This window comes from Salmo salar, chromosome 25, assembly GCF_965601325.2.
Source record: "Salmo salar chromosome 25, fSalSal1, whole genome shotgun sequence".
Lineage (NCBI taxonomy): Eukaryota > Metazoa > Chordata > Actinopteri > Salmoniformes > Salmonidae > Salmo > Salmo salar.
Window position 1 is genome coordinate 39,382,218 of NC_138315.1, and position 15,451 is coordinate 39,397,668.

The following is a 15,451-nucleotide window of genomic DNA, read 5'->3' on the forward strand; positions in this document are numbered from 1 at the left end:
TAATCTGAGACCACATGTTGTACTCCTGCTGGTTATCTACAGTAATCTGAGACCACATGTTGTACTCCTGCTGGTTATCTACAGTAATCTGAGACCACATGTTGTACTCCTGCTGGTTACCTACAGTAATCTGAGACCACATGTTGTACTCCTGCTGGTTATCTACAGTAATCTGAGACCACATGTTGTACTCCTGCTGGTTATCTACAGTAATCTGAGACCAGATGTTGTACTCCTGCTGGTTATCTACAGTAATCTGAGACCACATGTTGTACTCCTGCTGGTTACCTACAGTAATCTGAGACCACATGTTGTACTCCTGCTGGTTATCTACAGTAATCTGAGACCACATGTTGTACTCCTGCTGGTTATCTACAGTAATCTGAGACCACATGTTGTACTCCTGCTGGTTATCTACAGTAATCTGAGACCACATGTTGTACTCCTGCTGGTTATCTACAGTAATCTGAGACCACATGTTGTACTCCTGCTGGTTATCTACAGTAATCTGAGCGCTCAGTAAAGAAGAGTGGGAGCAGCAAGTTTGAACATGTACCATAATATACTCCAACCTTGAAAGAATAGTAACTATTCATTATTTTAGGCTTTGTCCTCTGCCTCTCTCAATGTGCATCAGCCCTGCCTCTCAATGCAAATTCAAATCACTTCGCTCCAGATGAGTTTCCTGCATCATCCCTATTGTCTGGAGATACAACCCTTTTCAAGGACAAAACAAAAGGACAAAAATAGTTATTTTCTTTATTACCAAAAGCACGTGTGCGTGCACACACACTGTAGACACACAGACCGACAGACACACACACACACACACACACACAGACATACACTGCACTGACACACCGACCGACCGGCACACACTGACAAAACAAAAGGACAAAGTGCTATTTTTTAGAGCCCTATATAAAGGGCTCTAAAATACACTCTAGACACACACTGTAGACACACACCGACAGACACACACTAGACACCGACCGACATACACACAGACCGACAGACACACACTCTGTAGACGCACACCGACAGACACACACACTAGACACGCACACCGACAGACACCCACACACTAGACACCCACACAGACCGACAGAAACACACACTGTAGACACGCACACCGACCGACAAACAAACAAACAGACACACACACACACACACACACACACACACACACACACACACACACACACACACACACACACACACACACACACACACACACCACACACACACACACACACACACACACACACACACACACACACAGCTGTATCATCCTAACATTCATTTTTTCTCTGCCTTGCCCTTGGGGCTGAAGAATGCAGACATGCTCTTCATGCCTGTTTTGTCCACCTTGGCCAGGGTCTTCTGTGCAGCACTCATCTTCTTGGGCGGCTGGGGGATGAGAAGAGAGAGTCAATAGCATTGCTCATCTGCCTTGAGTGAAGATGGCTGAAATGTTATTACATATCAGCATAGCTCATTTCCAGACAGACGTTACTTGTAGGCCTCTGCACTGCATTGCTTTAAACTGCAATCACGTAGACTGGTTTAGCTTGACAGAAAATTATATACGGGGCTCTAAAATACATTTATATAAAAGGCTCTAAAATACATTTTCGTTGATAGCACTGCTGCTCCCAATTTAAAGTTAGGAGCACCACATCAAATTTAGCAGCCCCAGAAAATGTTTTTATTGATAGACTGGTTATCAATGTGAATTCTAGCTTCTGCTGAAGCACGTTGTTCCCTAGAAACTAATACCTAACTCTGTAAATTAGTTTAACTAAAATGTTGATACAAATACCTGTCATTGAAATTAAAAAGATTTGTGAAATATTAGGTTTCTACTGTTTCCTATAGACAACTGTACACTCTGTTTAAGAATGTCAGGTTTGTGATGAGGACATGCAAATCTGTCACTCAATCATTGCTATGATCATTGATCACCTGAAGAAGCTATGCCTTTTCCTTTCTTTCTGTGCCCCCACATGTTTTGGATATACTGTTAGTTACCAGGTCCAGGTTGTTAACTAGCTAGCTAATGAGGTAACATGAGATTTAGTAAGGTACGGGAAACCTATCACTACCTATAAAACTGTTCGATAAACAAATTCCTGCAAGAGTCCCCCCCTCATTTCTCTCCTTGGTCCCTTCGTGCAGACTGCCCCTAATCTCACTCACTTTGCGGGAGAAATCGGAGCTGTTGAATTTGGTGTAGTCCTCTCCTGCCTCCAATGGTTTGTCAGTCAGTTTCCGCTTCTGCCGACCGAACACGGCACTTACAGTTAGCTGTACTTTCCACTCAGAACACCGACCGTCACATCCCAGACACACGACACAGACAAGCCAGGGACACGCAAGATACCGTGACTACCGCAAACCCACCAACCACACCCACCAACACACGTGAAACAGGAATAAAAACACACTAATCTACTGCTACACTGCAACCATCAGGTGAATGTCAATAGAACACAGTTGAAAAGCCACTGGCGCTGCAATATCTAAAAGCAAGTAGTACATTTAAAAAAAAATCACAAATATTTGACCAAATAAACACATAACTTGGAACAAATATACTGTATACAAATATAACTACACAGTGTAACAACACAAAATGAAGCTGGAAAAAATACCTTTGAGGGAGGCTCCACCTCCTTAGGACTTGAGAGCTCAGGTAACCTGTCAGGAGGAAAGTGAAGGATTACTGACTCACCATCAAACTGTTACACACTAACAATACTGCTTAATGTGTTACCTTCAGTACTATCATGGTCTTAATGTCACAATCTGGCACTTGAATCACCAGTACATTTCCAGTCAAAGTGCTGCCCTGGGCACTGTGGGAGATGTGTTTTCAAAACAACTGTCACCGAGTTCTTTGAATTCTGTGGTGACTGCCTCAAACCGCCCAGTCATCTGCAGTTTCCATTCAATAAATATTACTCAGTGGCAGTTACAATGAAGCTACATAAATGTAATTCTAGATTGTGCTTTTAACATTAATACATAAAAACTAAGTATAGTCAATGTGTGTACATACTGGAGATGCTTGAGGAGGGCTTTGCTCAGGTCTTCACTGATGTACTCAGATATCAGGCCATGGGCATACCGCAGGTAGTCCTCTGTGTGATTATGAATAGAGGGTATGAGAGTTAATACCACAGCATCACATTTCATTACACAAATATAACCTTCCTATTGATATCACAGAAAACTGGGTTTACAATCTGAGCTTGTGTGAAACTCAATGTAAAACAGGAATTGGCTAAGTCTGCTGTGCTAGGTCCTGGGGCGTAGCTAGGTCCTGGGGCGTAGCTAGGTCCTGGGGCGTAGCTAGGTCCTGGGGCGTAGCTAGGTCCTGGGGCGTAGCTAGGTCCTGGGGCGTAGCTAGGTCCTGGAGCGTATGTACAAAATACAGCCCAAAATGTGCATGCGCCACTTCATGCAAAAGTTGGCATTCTCACGTCAATTTAGTTGACGTGAGAATTTGCTCACCTCTCTGCAAACTTTAGACAATGTGTACACATCTCTGCTAGTGGTTGAAATATTGTATTGCAAGCTGGGAAGTAAGTATTTTGTGCAAATGGAGGAAATTATGAAAAGCTTGTTCATAAATAAAACAGGAAAACATATGAACAAGAATGCAGCCATTTGCCATTAGTGAGAAAACCCAAAAAATTATCTGTAGAATTTAAAATAGACATATGAATATTTATCCTATTTAGTTTATTTTCATAACCATTGGAGAATAAATTATTCACCTTTTTTGCCGTGATGGGTTTATATTCCCGAAGAAGCCATACAACAAATTACCATGCGCATCTCATTTAACCTAGTAGCCTAGTAAATAAATAAGCTGTGTATTTCAAGTTTTCAATCCCATAGACAGCACATTTTATAATACAGTCAAATTTAACATTGAAGTAGCCCTATGAATACTACTGCAAGTCCTGTAATTACATTTTATTTTGAGTAGTCGGCCCTAGACAATGTCTCAGAATTTGTGGGCCGTCCATCATGTTTAGGTTGGTGGAAGAGTGGATAGAAAACATGGCTGAATCTAAATGTTCTACTGACAGGTCCACAACAAGTTGCCATTGTGTTCTCATTCCCAAACTGACACAAGTCCTTTGCCAAACACAGCAGAAATGACTGCTAAAGACTCAAACAGTCTGCCAACACAGTAAATAGACCGGTAGCTTACGTGTGGGTAGGATACAGTATTGCTGTGCGAAAGGAGCACAACATCATAGCCTATTTAATCTCAGAGCCTATAAGAAGACAGGACATAGAAAAACAATAATCTATTGACAAACTAAATATTTAACAACAATTCATCTTTTGTATGCTGTGGCCTAATGCCAACAGTTCCAAATGATACAGCAAATGACAGGCGTTATACTCATCATAAATGGTGACTGGAGGGCGTTTTACGACAGGTCATTTATAAGGGGAAACATGCGTATGGCGTGCACCAAGTTTAGAAATCTATATATTTTTGCGCAGTCTTTTCAGAAATGGCGCACGGAGATATTTAGTGTGAAATGTATGCAACAGTTATAAATGAGGCCCCTGATCTCTACAAGGGTTTTGGTGCCATCCTCTGGTTCATGTTATGTATGCAGGCCAGGAAGAGCATGCCCAGGTATATAGTACTGGACCAAACTGGACTTGGGCTTGACTCACCTTCCTGGGTCTCTGACTCCTGCTTGACTCGGACATACGTCGTGGACTTTACTCCCTCTCCCACTGAGATGTTACTCTTTCTCAGGATCTTCACTGTCCTCTCAGCCTGGAACAGCAGAGACACAGCAAGACCAACACACAGTTAATGCTGTCACATCTACTGGCCATTCCCCACTCCTCTCCTGGGAACCCCCAGCATGGCCATTCCCCACTCCTCTCCTGGGAACCCCCAGCATGACCATTCCCCACTCCTCTCCTGGGAACCCCCAGCATGACCATTCCCCACTCCTCTCCTGGGAACCCCCAGCATGACCATTCCCCACTCCTCTCCTGGGAACCCCCAGCATGACCATTCCCCACTCCTCTCCTGGGAACCCCCAGCATGACCATTCCCCACTCCTCTCCTGGGAACCCCCAGCATGACCATTCCCCACTCCTCTCCTGGGAACCCCCAGCATGGCCATTCCCTACTCCTCTCCTGGGAACCCCCAGCAAGGCCATTCCCCACTCCTCTCCTGGGAACCCCCAGCAAGGCCATTCCCCACTCCTCTCCTGGGAACCCCCAGCATGACCATTCCCCACTCCTCTCCTGGGAACCCCCAGCATGACCATTCCCCACTCCTCTCCTGGGAACCCCCAGCATGACCATTCCCCACTCCTCTACTGGGAACCCCCAGCATGACCATTCCCCACTCCTCTCCTGGGAACCCCCAGCATGACCATTCCCTACTCCTCTCCTGGGAACCCCCAGCATGACCATTCCCCACTCCTCTCCTGGGAACCCCCAGCATGGCCATTCCCCATTCCTCTCCTGGGAACCCCCAGCATGACCATTCCCCACTCCTCTCCTGGGAACCCCCAGCATGACCATTCCCCATTCCTCTCCTGGGAACCCCCAGCATGACCATTCCCCACTCCTCTCCTGGGAACCCCCAGCATGACCATTCCCCATTCCTCTCCTGGGAACCCCCAGCATGACCATTCCCCACTCCTCTCCTGGGAACCCCCAGCATGACCATTCCCCACTCCTCTCCTGGGAACCCCCAGCATGACCATTCCCCACTCCTCTCCTGGGAACCCCCAGCATGACCATTCCCCACTCCTCTCCTGGGAACCCCCAGCATGACCATTCCCCACTCCTCTCCTGGGAACCCCCAGCATGACCATTCCCCACTCCTCTCCTGGGAACCCCCAGCATGACCATTCCCCACTCCTCTCCTGGGAACCCCCAGCATGACCATTCCCTACTCCTCTCCTGGGAACCCCCAGCAAGGCCATTCCCCACTCCTCTCCTGGGAACCCCCAGCATGACCATTCCCCACTCCTCTCCTGGGAACCCCCAGCATGACCATTCCCCACTCCTCTCCTGGGAACCCCCAGCATGGCCATTCCCCACTCCTCTCCTGGGAACCCCCAGCATGACCATTCCCCACTCCTCTCCTGGGAACCCCCAGCATGGCCATTCCCCACTCCTCTCCTGGGAACCCCCAGCATGACCATTCCCCACTCCTCTCATGGGAACCCACAGCATGGCATAACACCTGATTGATGATTTAGTTTAATGGGCTAGAACAAAACCTTGCACACCTTAGACTAGGACACCTGGGGGTACTGGGTCTATCCACAGGGGGTACTAGGACACCTGGGGGTACTGGGTCTATCCACAGGGGGTACTAGGACACCTGGGGGTACTGGGCCTATCCACAGGGGGTACTAGGACACCTGGGGGTACTGGGTCTATCCACAGGGGGTACTAGGACACCTGGGGGTACTGGGCCTATCCACAGGGGGTACTAGGACACCTGGGGGTACTGGGCCTATCCACAGGGGGTACTAGGACACCTGGGGGTACTGGGTCTATCCACAGGGGGTACTAGGACACCTGGGGGTACTGGGCCTATCCACAGGGGGTACTAGGACACCTGGGGGTACTGGGCCTATCCACAGGGGGTACTAGGACACCTGGGGGTACTGGGTCTATCCACAGGGGGTACTAGGACACCTGGGGGTACTGGGCCTATCCACAGGGGGTACTAGGACACCTGGGGGTACTGGGCCTATCCACAGGGGGTACTAGGACACCTGGGGGTACTGGGTCTATCCACAGGGGGTACTAGGACACCTGGGGGTACTGGGTCTATCCACAGGGGGTACTAAGACACCAAGGGGTACTGGGTCTATCCACAGGGGGTACTAGGACACCTGGGGGTACTGGGTCTATCCACAGCGGGTACTAGGACACCTGGGGGTACTGGGCCTATCCACAGGGGGTACTAGGACACCTGGGGGTACTGGGTCTATCCACAGCGGGTACTAGGACACCTGAGGGTACTGGGCCTATCCACAGGGGGTACTAGGACACCTGAGGGTACTGGGCCTATCCACAGGGGGTACTAGGACACCTGGGGGTACTGGGCCTATCCACAGGGGGTACTAGGACACCTGAGGGTACTGGGCCTATCCACAGGGGGTACTAGGACACCTGGGGGTACTGGGTCTATCCACAGGGGGTACTAGGACACCTGGGGGTACTGGGTCTATCCACAGGGGGTACTAGGACACCTGGGGGTACTGGGCCTATCCACAGGGGGTACTAGGTCCCCTGGGGGTACTGGGTCTATCCACAGGGGGTACTAGGACACCTGGGGGTACTGGGCCTATCCACAGGGGTACTAGAGAAAAATCATGAGACCAATGGCCTACTGGTAAAATGCACATGGGGGGGTACTTCAGGGGTCCTCCAGGCAGAGCAACATTCAGTTGTTGGTACAGTAACTGAAAAAGGTTGGGAACCACTGCAATAGAGGATGATATGGGCATATGCAGCTCATGGTGATCAACGTGTACCTTTTTCTTTAACCATTCCATGGTCCTCTCCTGGCTGTAGCGCTGAAACTTCACACTGCCCATCTCTGAAGGAGCAGCAGAAAGAGACCACAACATTACACTTGACTTCTGTGTTCACGTGCAGCTCATTCTTAGAAAATCAGAAACAATGTGACAAGAGTGTTGCAGTCTCTGAGGATCTGATATACACATTTAATCCAGCAACCATTCATGTGCGCTTCAGACTGACGTACGAGTGAGAAGCTAATTATTGGGTTGAGAGGGGTCGTAATCAGAGTTTGATAGTTGATTGTTTCTGAGGAGCACATTAACTTTCAACATTAGTTTGTTTCTGCTGAACACAGTGACCTCTGACCTTTCTCCTCAGCCACATGGTGCAGGGAGGCCTGGGAGCGTATGCAGCTCAGCAGCCTGGTGCATGCTGGGAAGTCCTCGTCCATCATTACCTGGTCCACGGGCTGGAACTTCCCCTACAGCAGAACACAGAGAAATTAAATCACAAAAAGAAGAAGACAGATGACGTCACAAAAGGGCAGAAATGACCTTGCAAAGAGAGAAAGACCGAATGATATGTCATCACGATGACCGAACAGAGATGGAATCACACAGGACAGAGATGACATCACAAAAGAGAGGAAGACAGATGACATCGCAAAGAGAGAAGGACAGGACATCGCAAAGAGAGAAAGAGAGATGAATAAAATCACAAAGGGGGAAGAGAGATCACAAAGAGAGAAAGACTGACAAAGATGTAATCATAAAGGGGAGAGATAAAGATGCAATAAAACCAATTAAATGTATTTCAAAAGTGAGTATGGTCTTATGGGCCTTACCTTAGGGTGTCCACCCAGAGTGGGTGAAAAAGCACTTTGGTGATGACATTTCACTTCCTTATGTTATAAAATACATTTTACCAAGACAAAATTTTGCAGGACATGAGCTGAATTAAATGTAAAAGGCTTGAAAATATTTTTAAAAAGATCAGGAACTTTGCATTAGAGGTCGACCGATTAAATCGGCATGGCCAATTAATTAGGGCTGATTTCAAGTTTCCATAACAATCAGTAATCGGCATTTTTGGACGCCGATTATGGCCGATTACATTGCATTCCACGAGGAGACTGCGTGGCAGGCTGACCACCTGTTACATGAGTGCAACAAGGAGCCAAGGTAAGTTGCTAGCTAGCATTAAACTTGTTTTATAAAAAAAGAATCAATCTTAACATAATCACTAGTTAACTACACATGGTTGATGATATTACTAGTTTAACTAGCTTATCCTGCGTTGCATATAATCAATGCGGTGCTTGTTAATTTATCATCGAATCACAGCCTACTTCGCCAAACGGGTGATGATTTAACAAAAGCGCAATCGCGAAAAAAGCACTGTCGTTGCACCAATGTACCTAACCATAAACATCAATGCCTTTCTTAAAATCAATACACAACTATATTTTTTTAAACCTGCATATTTAGTTAAAATAAATTAATTTTAGCAGGCAATATTAACTAGGGAAATTGTGTCACTTCTCTTGCGTTCAGTGCAAGCAGAGTCAGGGTATATGCAACAGTTTGGGCCGACTGGCTCGTTGCGAACTGTGTGAAGACCATTTCTTCCTAACAAAGACCGTAATTAATGTGCCAAAATTTTACATAATTATGACATAACATTGAAGGTTGTACAATGTAACAGCAATATTTAGTCTTAGGGTTGCCACCCGTTAGATAAAACACGTAACAGTTCCGTATTTCACTGAAAGAAAAAACGTTTTGTTTTCAAAATGATAGTTTCCGGATTTGACCATATTAATGACCAAAGGCTCGTATTTCTGTGTTTATTATATTATAATTAAGTCTATGATTTGATATTTGATAGAGCAGTCGGACTGAGCGGTGGTAGGCAGCAGCAGGTTCGTAAGCATTCATTCAAACTAGAGGTCGACCGATTATGATTTTTCAACGCCGATACCGATACCGGTTATTGGATGGACCCCCCCCAAAAAAAGCCGGTACCGATTAAATCGGCCAATTTTTTTGTATTTATTTATTTGTAATAATGGCAATTACAACAATACTGAATGAACACTTATTTTAACTTAAAATAATACATCAATAAAATCAATTTAGCCTCAAATAAATAATGAAACATGTTCAATTTGGTTTAAATAATGCAAAAACAAAGTGTTGGAGAAGAAAGTAAAAGTGCAATATGTGCCATGTAAAAAAGCTAACGTTTAAGTTCCTTGCTCAGAACATGAGAACATATGAAAGCTGGTGGTTCCTTTTAACATGAGTCTTCAATATTCCCAGGTAAAATGTTTTAGGTTGTAGTTATTATAGGAATTATAGGACTATTTATCTCTATACGATTTGTATTTCATATACCTTTGACTATTGGATGTTCTTATAGGCACTTTAGTATTGCCAGTGTAACAGTATAGCTTCCGTCCCTCTCCTCGCTCCTACCTGGGCTCGAACCAGGAACACATCGACAACAGCCACCCTCGAAGCAGCGTTACCCATGCAGAGGAAGGGAAACAACTACTCCAAGTCTCAGAGCGAGTGACGTTTGAAATGCTATTAGCGCGCACCCGGCTAACTAGCTAGCCATTTCACATCGGTTACACCAGCCAAATCTTGGGAGTTGACAGGCTTGAAGTCATAAACAGCGCAATGCATTGCGAAGGGCTGTTTGAATGAATGCTCACGAGCGTCCTGCTGCCTATCACCGCTCAGTCTGACTGCTCTATCAAATCATAGACTTAATTATAACATAATAACACACAGATATGGTCGAATCCGGAAACTATCATCTCGAAAACAAAACGTGTTCATTCAGTATTGTTGTAATTGTCATTATTACAAATGTATATATAAAAATCGGCCGATTAATCGGTATCGGGGGTTTTGGGTCCTCCAAAAATCGGTGTTGAAAAATCATAATCGGTCGACCTCTACTTTGCATTAATATGAACAGTGTATACTAAAATATGAAAAAACTTGATGTCATGTCTCAAAAACAATATCTATTTTACCTCTATATTGTTTTATGTCCCCTAGATTACAAAAGAAAGATAACGAGTTCAATAGTAAGCCTGTCAGGTAGCCTTTATTCTCACACAGCATCCAGCCTAGCTGACACGGTGCTATTTTCCTGATTTACAGTATGACCACTTTTTTCCTCTGGCCTCCATTGATTTAGGAATTTTGACCATCCTACAAGGGTAAAAACTCCAATAAGTTTTGAACGGATTATGAAAGAGACATTTGAACATTGAAGGTTTGAACATTGGTTTTCTTAGAGGATTATCTACACAATAAAGATAGTATTTTGGACAATGGTCAAAAGATGCGTTTTTGATTGGACACACTACTTACCTCTTTACCTGCTTTGATCAAGTAGGGCAACAGTAGGTAGAGGGGATCCATTGGAGTGATATACAGAAGTCTCCCATCTGTTCAAAATCAAATTATTACATTTGAATCTTCAACACCACAATGTATTAAGACTGGTTAAGCTTAACTACCTATCATCTGACTGGAAATTACCTCTCTGTACAGTCTGGCCAATGAACCAGGAGTGGAAGTCCTCGTTAAAGGCTTTGACCTCATACAGCTGCACATCACCACTGCCCAACAGGTACAAAGACGCTGCATCTAGAAAAGTAAAAATAGATAGTTAGCTAATTTCACTAGATAGAGTAAAGAGAAAGCTAGCTACCACTTTGGAGAATGCTTTTTTTCAATGCTTTTGACTTTCATAGTTTTGCTTGGAATGAGCGTTAGTTTACGTTGCGTCTGTGTAAAATGTGCTATTGATGCTCACTAGCTACCTGTTGAAGGGTTCCTAAGCCGGATGAAAGTGGGGTCACTGTCATCTTTCTTTGGTATTTCCACTGCAGAGTCTGTGTGGACAAAGAAATACACAAATACATGACATGCTGCTGCTGCTGTTGTCACCGATGCAGCCCACTGCTGGACGCGAAACTGTGTTGCAAGTGGAGCTGCTCCAATTAGATAACGATGGATCTAGCTCTAGTTTAGATCATTGTAATATGGATGTGTAGCTATCGTGAAGTTGCGCTAACTCGGCTACGATGGATCATGCAACAACAACTGCCATTGTAGTAGCTGGAAAGACGAACCAGCAATGACAGTAACTTAGCTACATTCTGTCTAAACTACTATAACTAGCTATTTCGTTAACTACGTTAGACCACAGGTTAGTTATACACATATGTTATACCACAGATATAACAATTACTTTTACAATATTAAGTTATGCACAGATGAAAGTGATATTAGTAAACTAACGTTAGCGAGCTACAGTTGCCTAATTTACCTGCAGCAACAACAACCCATCTGTCGTTTTGTGAATGTGGTGTCCGCTTCTTTTTAGTGGTCATTTTGATCTCGGCTAGCTAGCTAGTTAAAATGGCAAGCAACAATTTAAAAGTGTATTTTTTGTTAAGAAGATAGCACGCTAGCTGGTTGTTGACAGCGCAACAAATCAGCCTCTCGTCAGCAGCACAAAAAAAGTACTTCCGTGTCACGGAATTTGGGAAATGTGAAAATAAAAGTCCCCCACGTAGTAGGAGAAAAGTCGCAATAACCTGTAATTATTAATTATATATGACAATAATTAGAGTAGCAGCAGCATAAGAGGGGGTTTGAGGGTGGGAGGTGGCGGGACACAATGCAAATAGTCCGGGTAGCCAATGTGCGGGGGCACCGGTTATTTGGGCTAATTGAAGTAATATGTACAAGAATGTGTAGTTAAAATGGTGTTCATTTGATTACCTGTTCAGGAGTCTTATGGCTTGGGGGTAAAAGCTGTTGAGAAGCCTTTTGGTCCTAGACTTGGTGCTCCAGTACCGCTTGCCATGCGGTAGCAGAGAAAACAGTCTATGACTGGGGTGGCTGGAGGCTGGAGACAATTTTTAGGGACTTCCTGTGACACTGCCTGGTGTAGAGGTCCTAGATAGCAGGCAGCTTAGCCCTAGTGATGTACTGGGCCGTACGCACTACCCTCTGTAGTGCCTTGTGGTCGGAGGCTGAGCAGTTGCCATACCAGGCAGTGATGCAACCAGTCAGGATGCTCTCGATGGTGCAGCTGCAGAACCATTTGAGGATCTGAGGACCCATGCAAAATCTTTTCAGTCTCCTGAAGGGGAATAGATTTTGTCGTGCCCTCTTCACGACTGTCTTGGTGTTCTTGGACCATGTTAGTTTGTTGTTGATGTGGACACCAAGGAACTTGAACCCCTCAACCTGCTCCACTGCAGCCCCATCGATGAGAATGGGGGTGGGCTCGGTCATCCTTTTCCTGTAGTCCACAATCATCTCCTTTGTCTTGATCACGTTGAGGGAGAGGTTGTTGTCCTGGCACCACACGGACAGGTCTCTGACTTCCTCCCTATAGGCTGTCTCATCGTTGTCGGTGATCAGGCCTACCACTGTTGTGTCATCGGCAAACGTAATGATGGTGTTGGAGTCGTGCCTGGCCGTGCAGTCATGAGTGAACAGGGAGTACAGGAGGGGACTGAGCATGCACCCCTGAGGGGCCCCCATGTTGAGGATCAGCGTGGCGGATGTGTTGTTACCTACCCTTACCACCTGGGGGGCAGCCCGTCAGGAAGTCCAGGATCCAGTTGCAGAGGGAGGTGTTTAGTCCCAGGGTCCTTAGCTTATTGGTGAGCTTTGAGGGCACTATGGTGTTGAACGCTGAGCTGTAGTCAATGAATAGCATTCTCACATAGGTGTTCTTTTTGTCCAGGTGGGAAAGGGCAGTGTGGAGTGCAATAGAGATTGCATCATCTGTGGATCTGTTTGGGTGGTATGCAAATTGAAGTGGGTCTAGGGTTTCTGGGATAATGGTGTTGATGTGTGCCTTTCGAAGCACTTCATGGCTACAAACGTGAGGGCTACAGGTTGGTAGTCATTTAGGCAGGTTACCTTAGTGTTCTTGGGCACAGGCACTATGGTGGTCTGCTTAAAAGATGTTGGTATTACAGACTCAGACAGGGAGAGGTTGAAAATGTCAGTGAAGACACTTGCCAGTTGGTCAGCGCATGGTCGCAGTACACGTCCTGGTAATCTGTCTGGCCCTGCGGCCTTGTGAATGTTGACCTGTTTAAAGGTCTTACTCACATCGGCTGTGGAGAGCGTGATCACACAGTCTTCCAGAACAGCTGGTGCTCTCATGCATGTTTCAGTTTTATTTCCCTCGAAGCAAGCATAGAAGTAGTTTAGCTCATCTGGTAGGCCCGTGTCACTGGGCAGCTCTCGGCTGTGCTTCCCTTTGTAGTATGTAATGGTTTGCAAGCCCTGCCACATCCGGCGAGCTACAGAGCCGGTGTAGAACGATTCGATCTTAGTCCTGTATTGATGCTTTGCCTGTTTGATGGTTCGTCGGAGGGCAAAGCGCTGTTCTATCCTGCCGGTGCAGCGTATAGCCAGCTGTATGTTGATAGTGTCGTCGTTCAGCCACATCTCCGTGAAGCATAAGATATTACAGTTTTGAATGTCCCATTGGTAGTTTAATCTTCCGCGTAGGTCATCTATTTTTTTGTCCAAAGATTGCACGTTTGCAAGCAGAATGGAAGGAAGTGGGGGTTTATTCAATCGCCTGCGAATTCTCAGAAGTGGACAAGTTCTCCCTGAAGAAAAGTATTAATATATATATATATATATATATATATATATATATATATATATATATATATATATATAGTCCCTATATATTTATTTATATATTCAACATGGTTCCTAATGTTTTGTACACAGAGATTCCATAGCATACATTAAATACATACCAATCTCTCAATGTGCTCCGCCTTATAATATACGTTATCTTATATAAAGTAGTAATTCTCATTAGTTTAGATTTCCCCCTGATGTAGTTATAATTTTGTAACATAATTCTTACATTGTGCACTATGACTATGCAAAGCTACAAAAAAAGATTGATTTCGTATAGTTTTCAAAGCGTTTTACCGCAGACTTTTATTTTGAAGGCCGAATCGGAAAACCGGAAGTATTAATGCTGCTACCGTAACGCAAATCTGCAACAAGAACTGACGGTGGGTGCAATGCTGCAACGTGAGCAGGGCACACTGGACAAAAAAGGCGGGTAACTCCCTGTCGTTCCACAACAATGTGGTCTAGTCTAGAGATTAGCGAAGGTGGGGAGGTTACATTTATATGCTAAAAAGTACAAATACATAAATATGTCGTGTGTTTTATACTTTTACCAAATTATTCAGTATAATTTTGTTTTTGACCTCTTGTTATATATTTAATTGTTTAACCTATATATAACAAGGCAAGTGAGTTAAGAACAAATTCTTATTTACAATAACGGCCTACCCGTGCCAAACCCAAACGACGCTGGGCCAATTGTGCACCGCCCTTCATTTTTTTTAATATATATTTTTTTAACTAGGCAAGTCAGTTAAGAACAAATTCTTATTTACAATGATGGCCTAAACTATGGGACTCCCAATCAAGTTCGGTTGTGATACAGCCTGGATTCAAACCAAGGTGTCTGTAGTGACGCCTCTAGCACTGAGATGCAGTGCCTTAGACCGCTGCGCCACTCGGGAGCCTTATGGGACTCCCAATCACGGCCAGTTGTTATACAGCCTGGAACCGAACCAGGGTCTGTAGTGACGCCTCTATCCCTGAGATGCAATGCCCTAGACCGCTGCCCGGGAGTTGTAATGTTCTCAAGTGAGTCCCTTGGTCATGATTGCCTTTGTAATATTTTCACTGAGTGAACATTTGAGTGAACAGCATTTCATGGCAGGGAAATACTACAGTAAAATTAATGATTGAGGCTTTATATACAAATACAGTATTGTGTGTTTTTACTGTATGTCGGTTGTTATTAGCTACA

At 45.0% G+C, this 15,451-nt stretch overlaps 1 protein-coding gene across 2 annotated transcripts; it reads right to left on the reverse strand.

The window, feature by feature from the left end:
• Nucleotides 1-745: 745 nt before the first annotated feature.
• On the reverse strand, nt 746-12,111 carry rnaseh2b (ribonuclease H2, subunit B). 2 transcript variants are annotated; one of them, XM_014174287.3, is made up of 11 exons: nt 11,897-12,111; nt 11,388-11,459; nt 11,104-11,211; nt 10,933-11,009; nt 7,910-8,024; nt 7,555-7,619; nt 4,708-4,813; nt 3,062-3,143; nt 2,655-2,700; nt 2,200-2,277; nt 746-1,410 (listed from the first exon to the last, which is right to left on the reverse strand). In XM_014174287.3, exons 1-11 carry the CDS (start codon nt 11,958-11,960, stop codon nt 1,300-1,302), a joined length of 924 nt encoding a protein of 307 aa, XP_014029762.1. In that variant the 5' UTR covers nt 11,961-12,111; the 3' UTR covers nt 746-1,299. The 2 variants fall into 2 exon arrangements, with proteins under 2 accessions (XP_014029762.1, XP_014029763.1); XM_014174288.3 differs by lacking the exon at nt 2,200-2,277.
• Between the last annotated feature and the right edge of the window lie 3,340 nt (nt 12,112-15,451).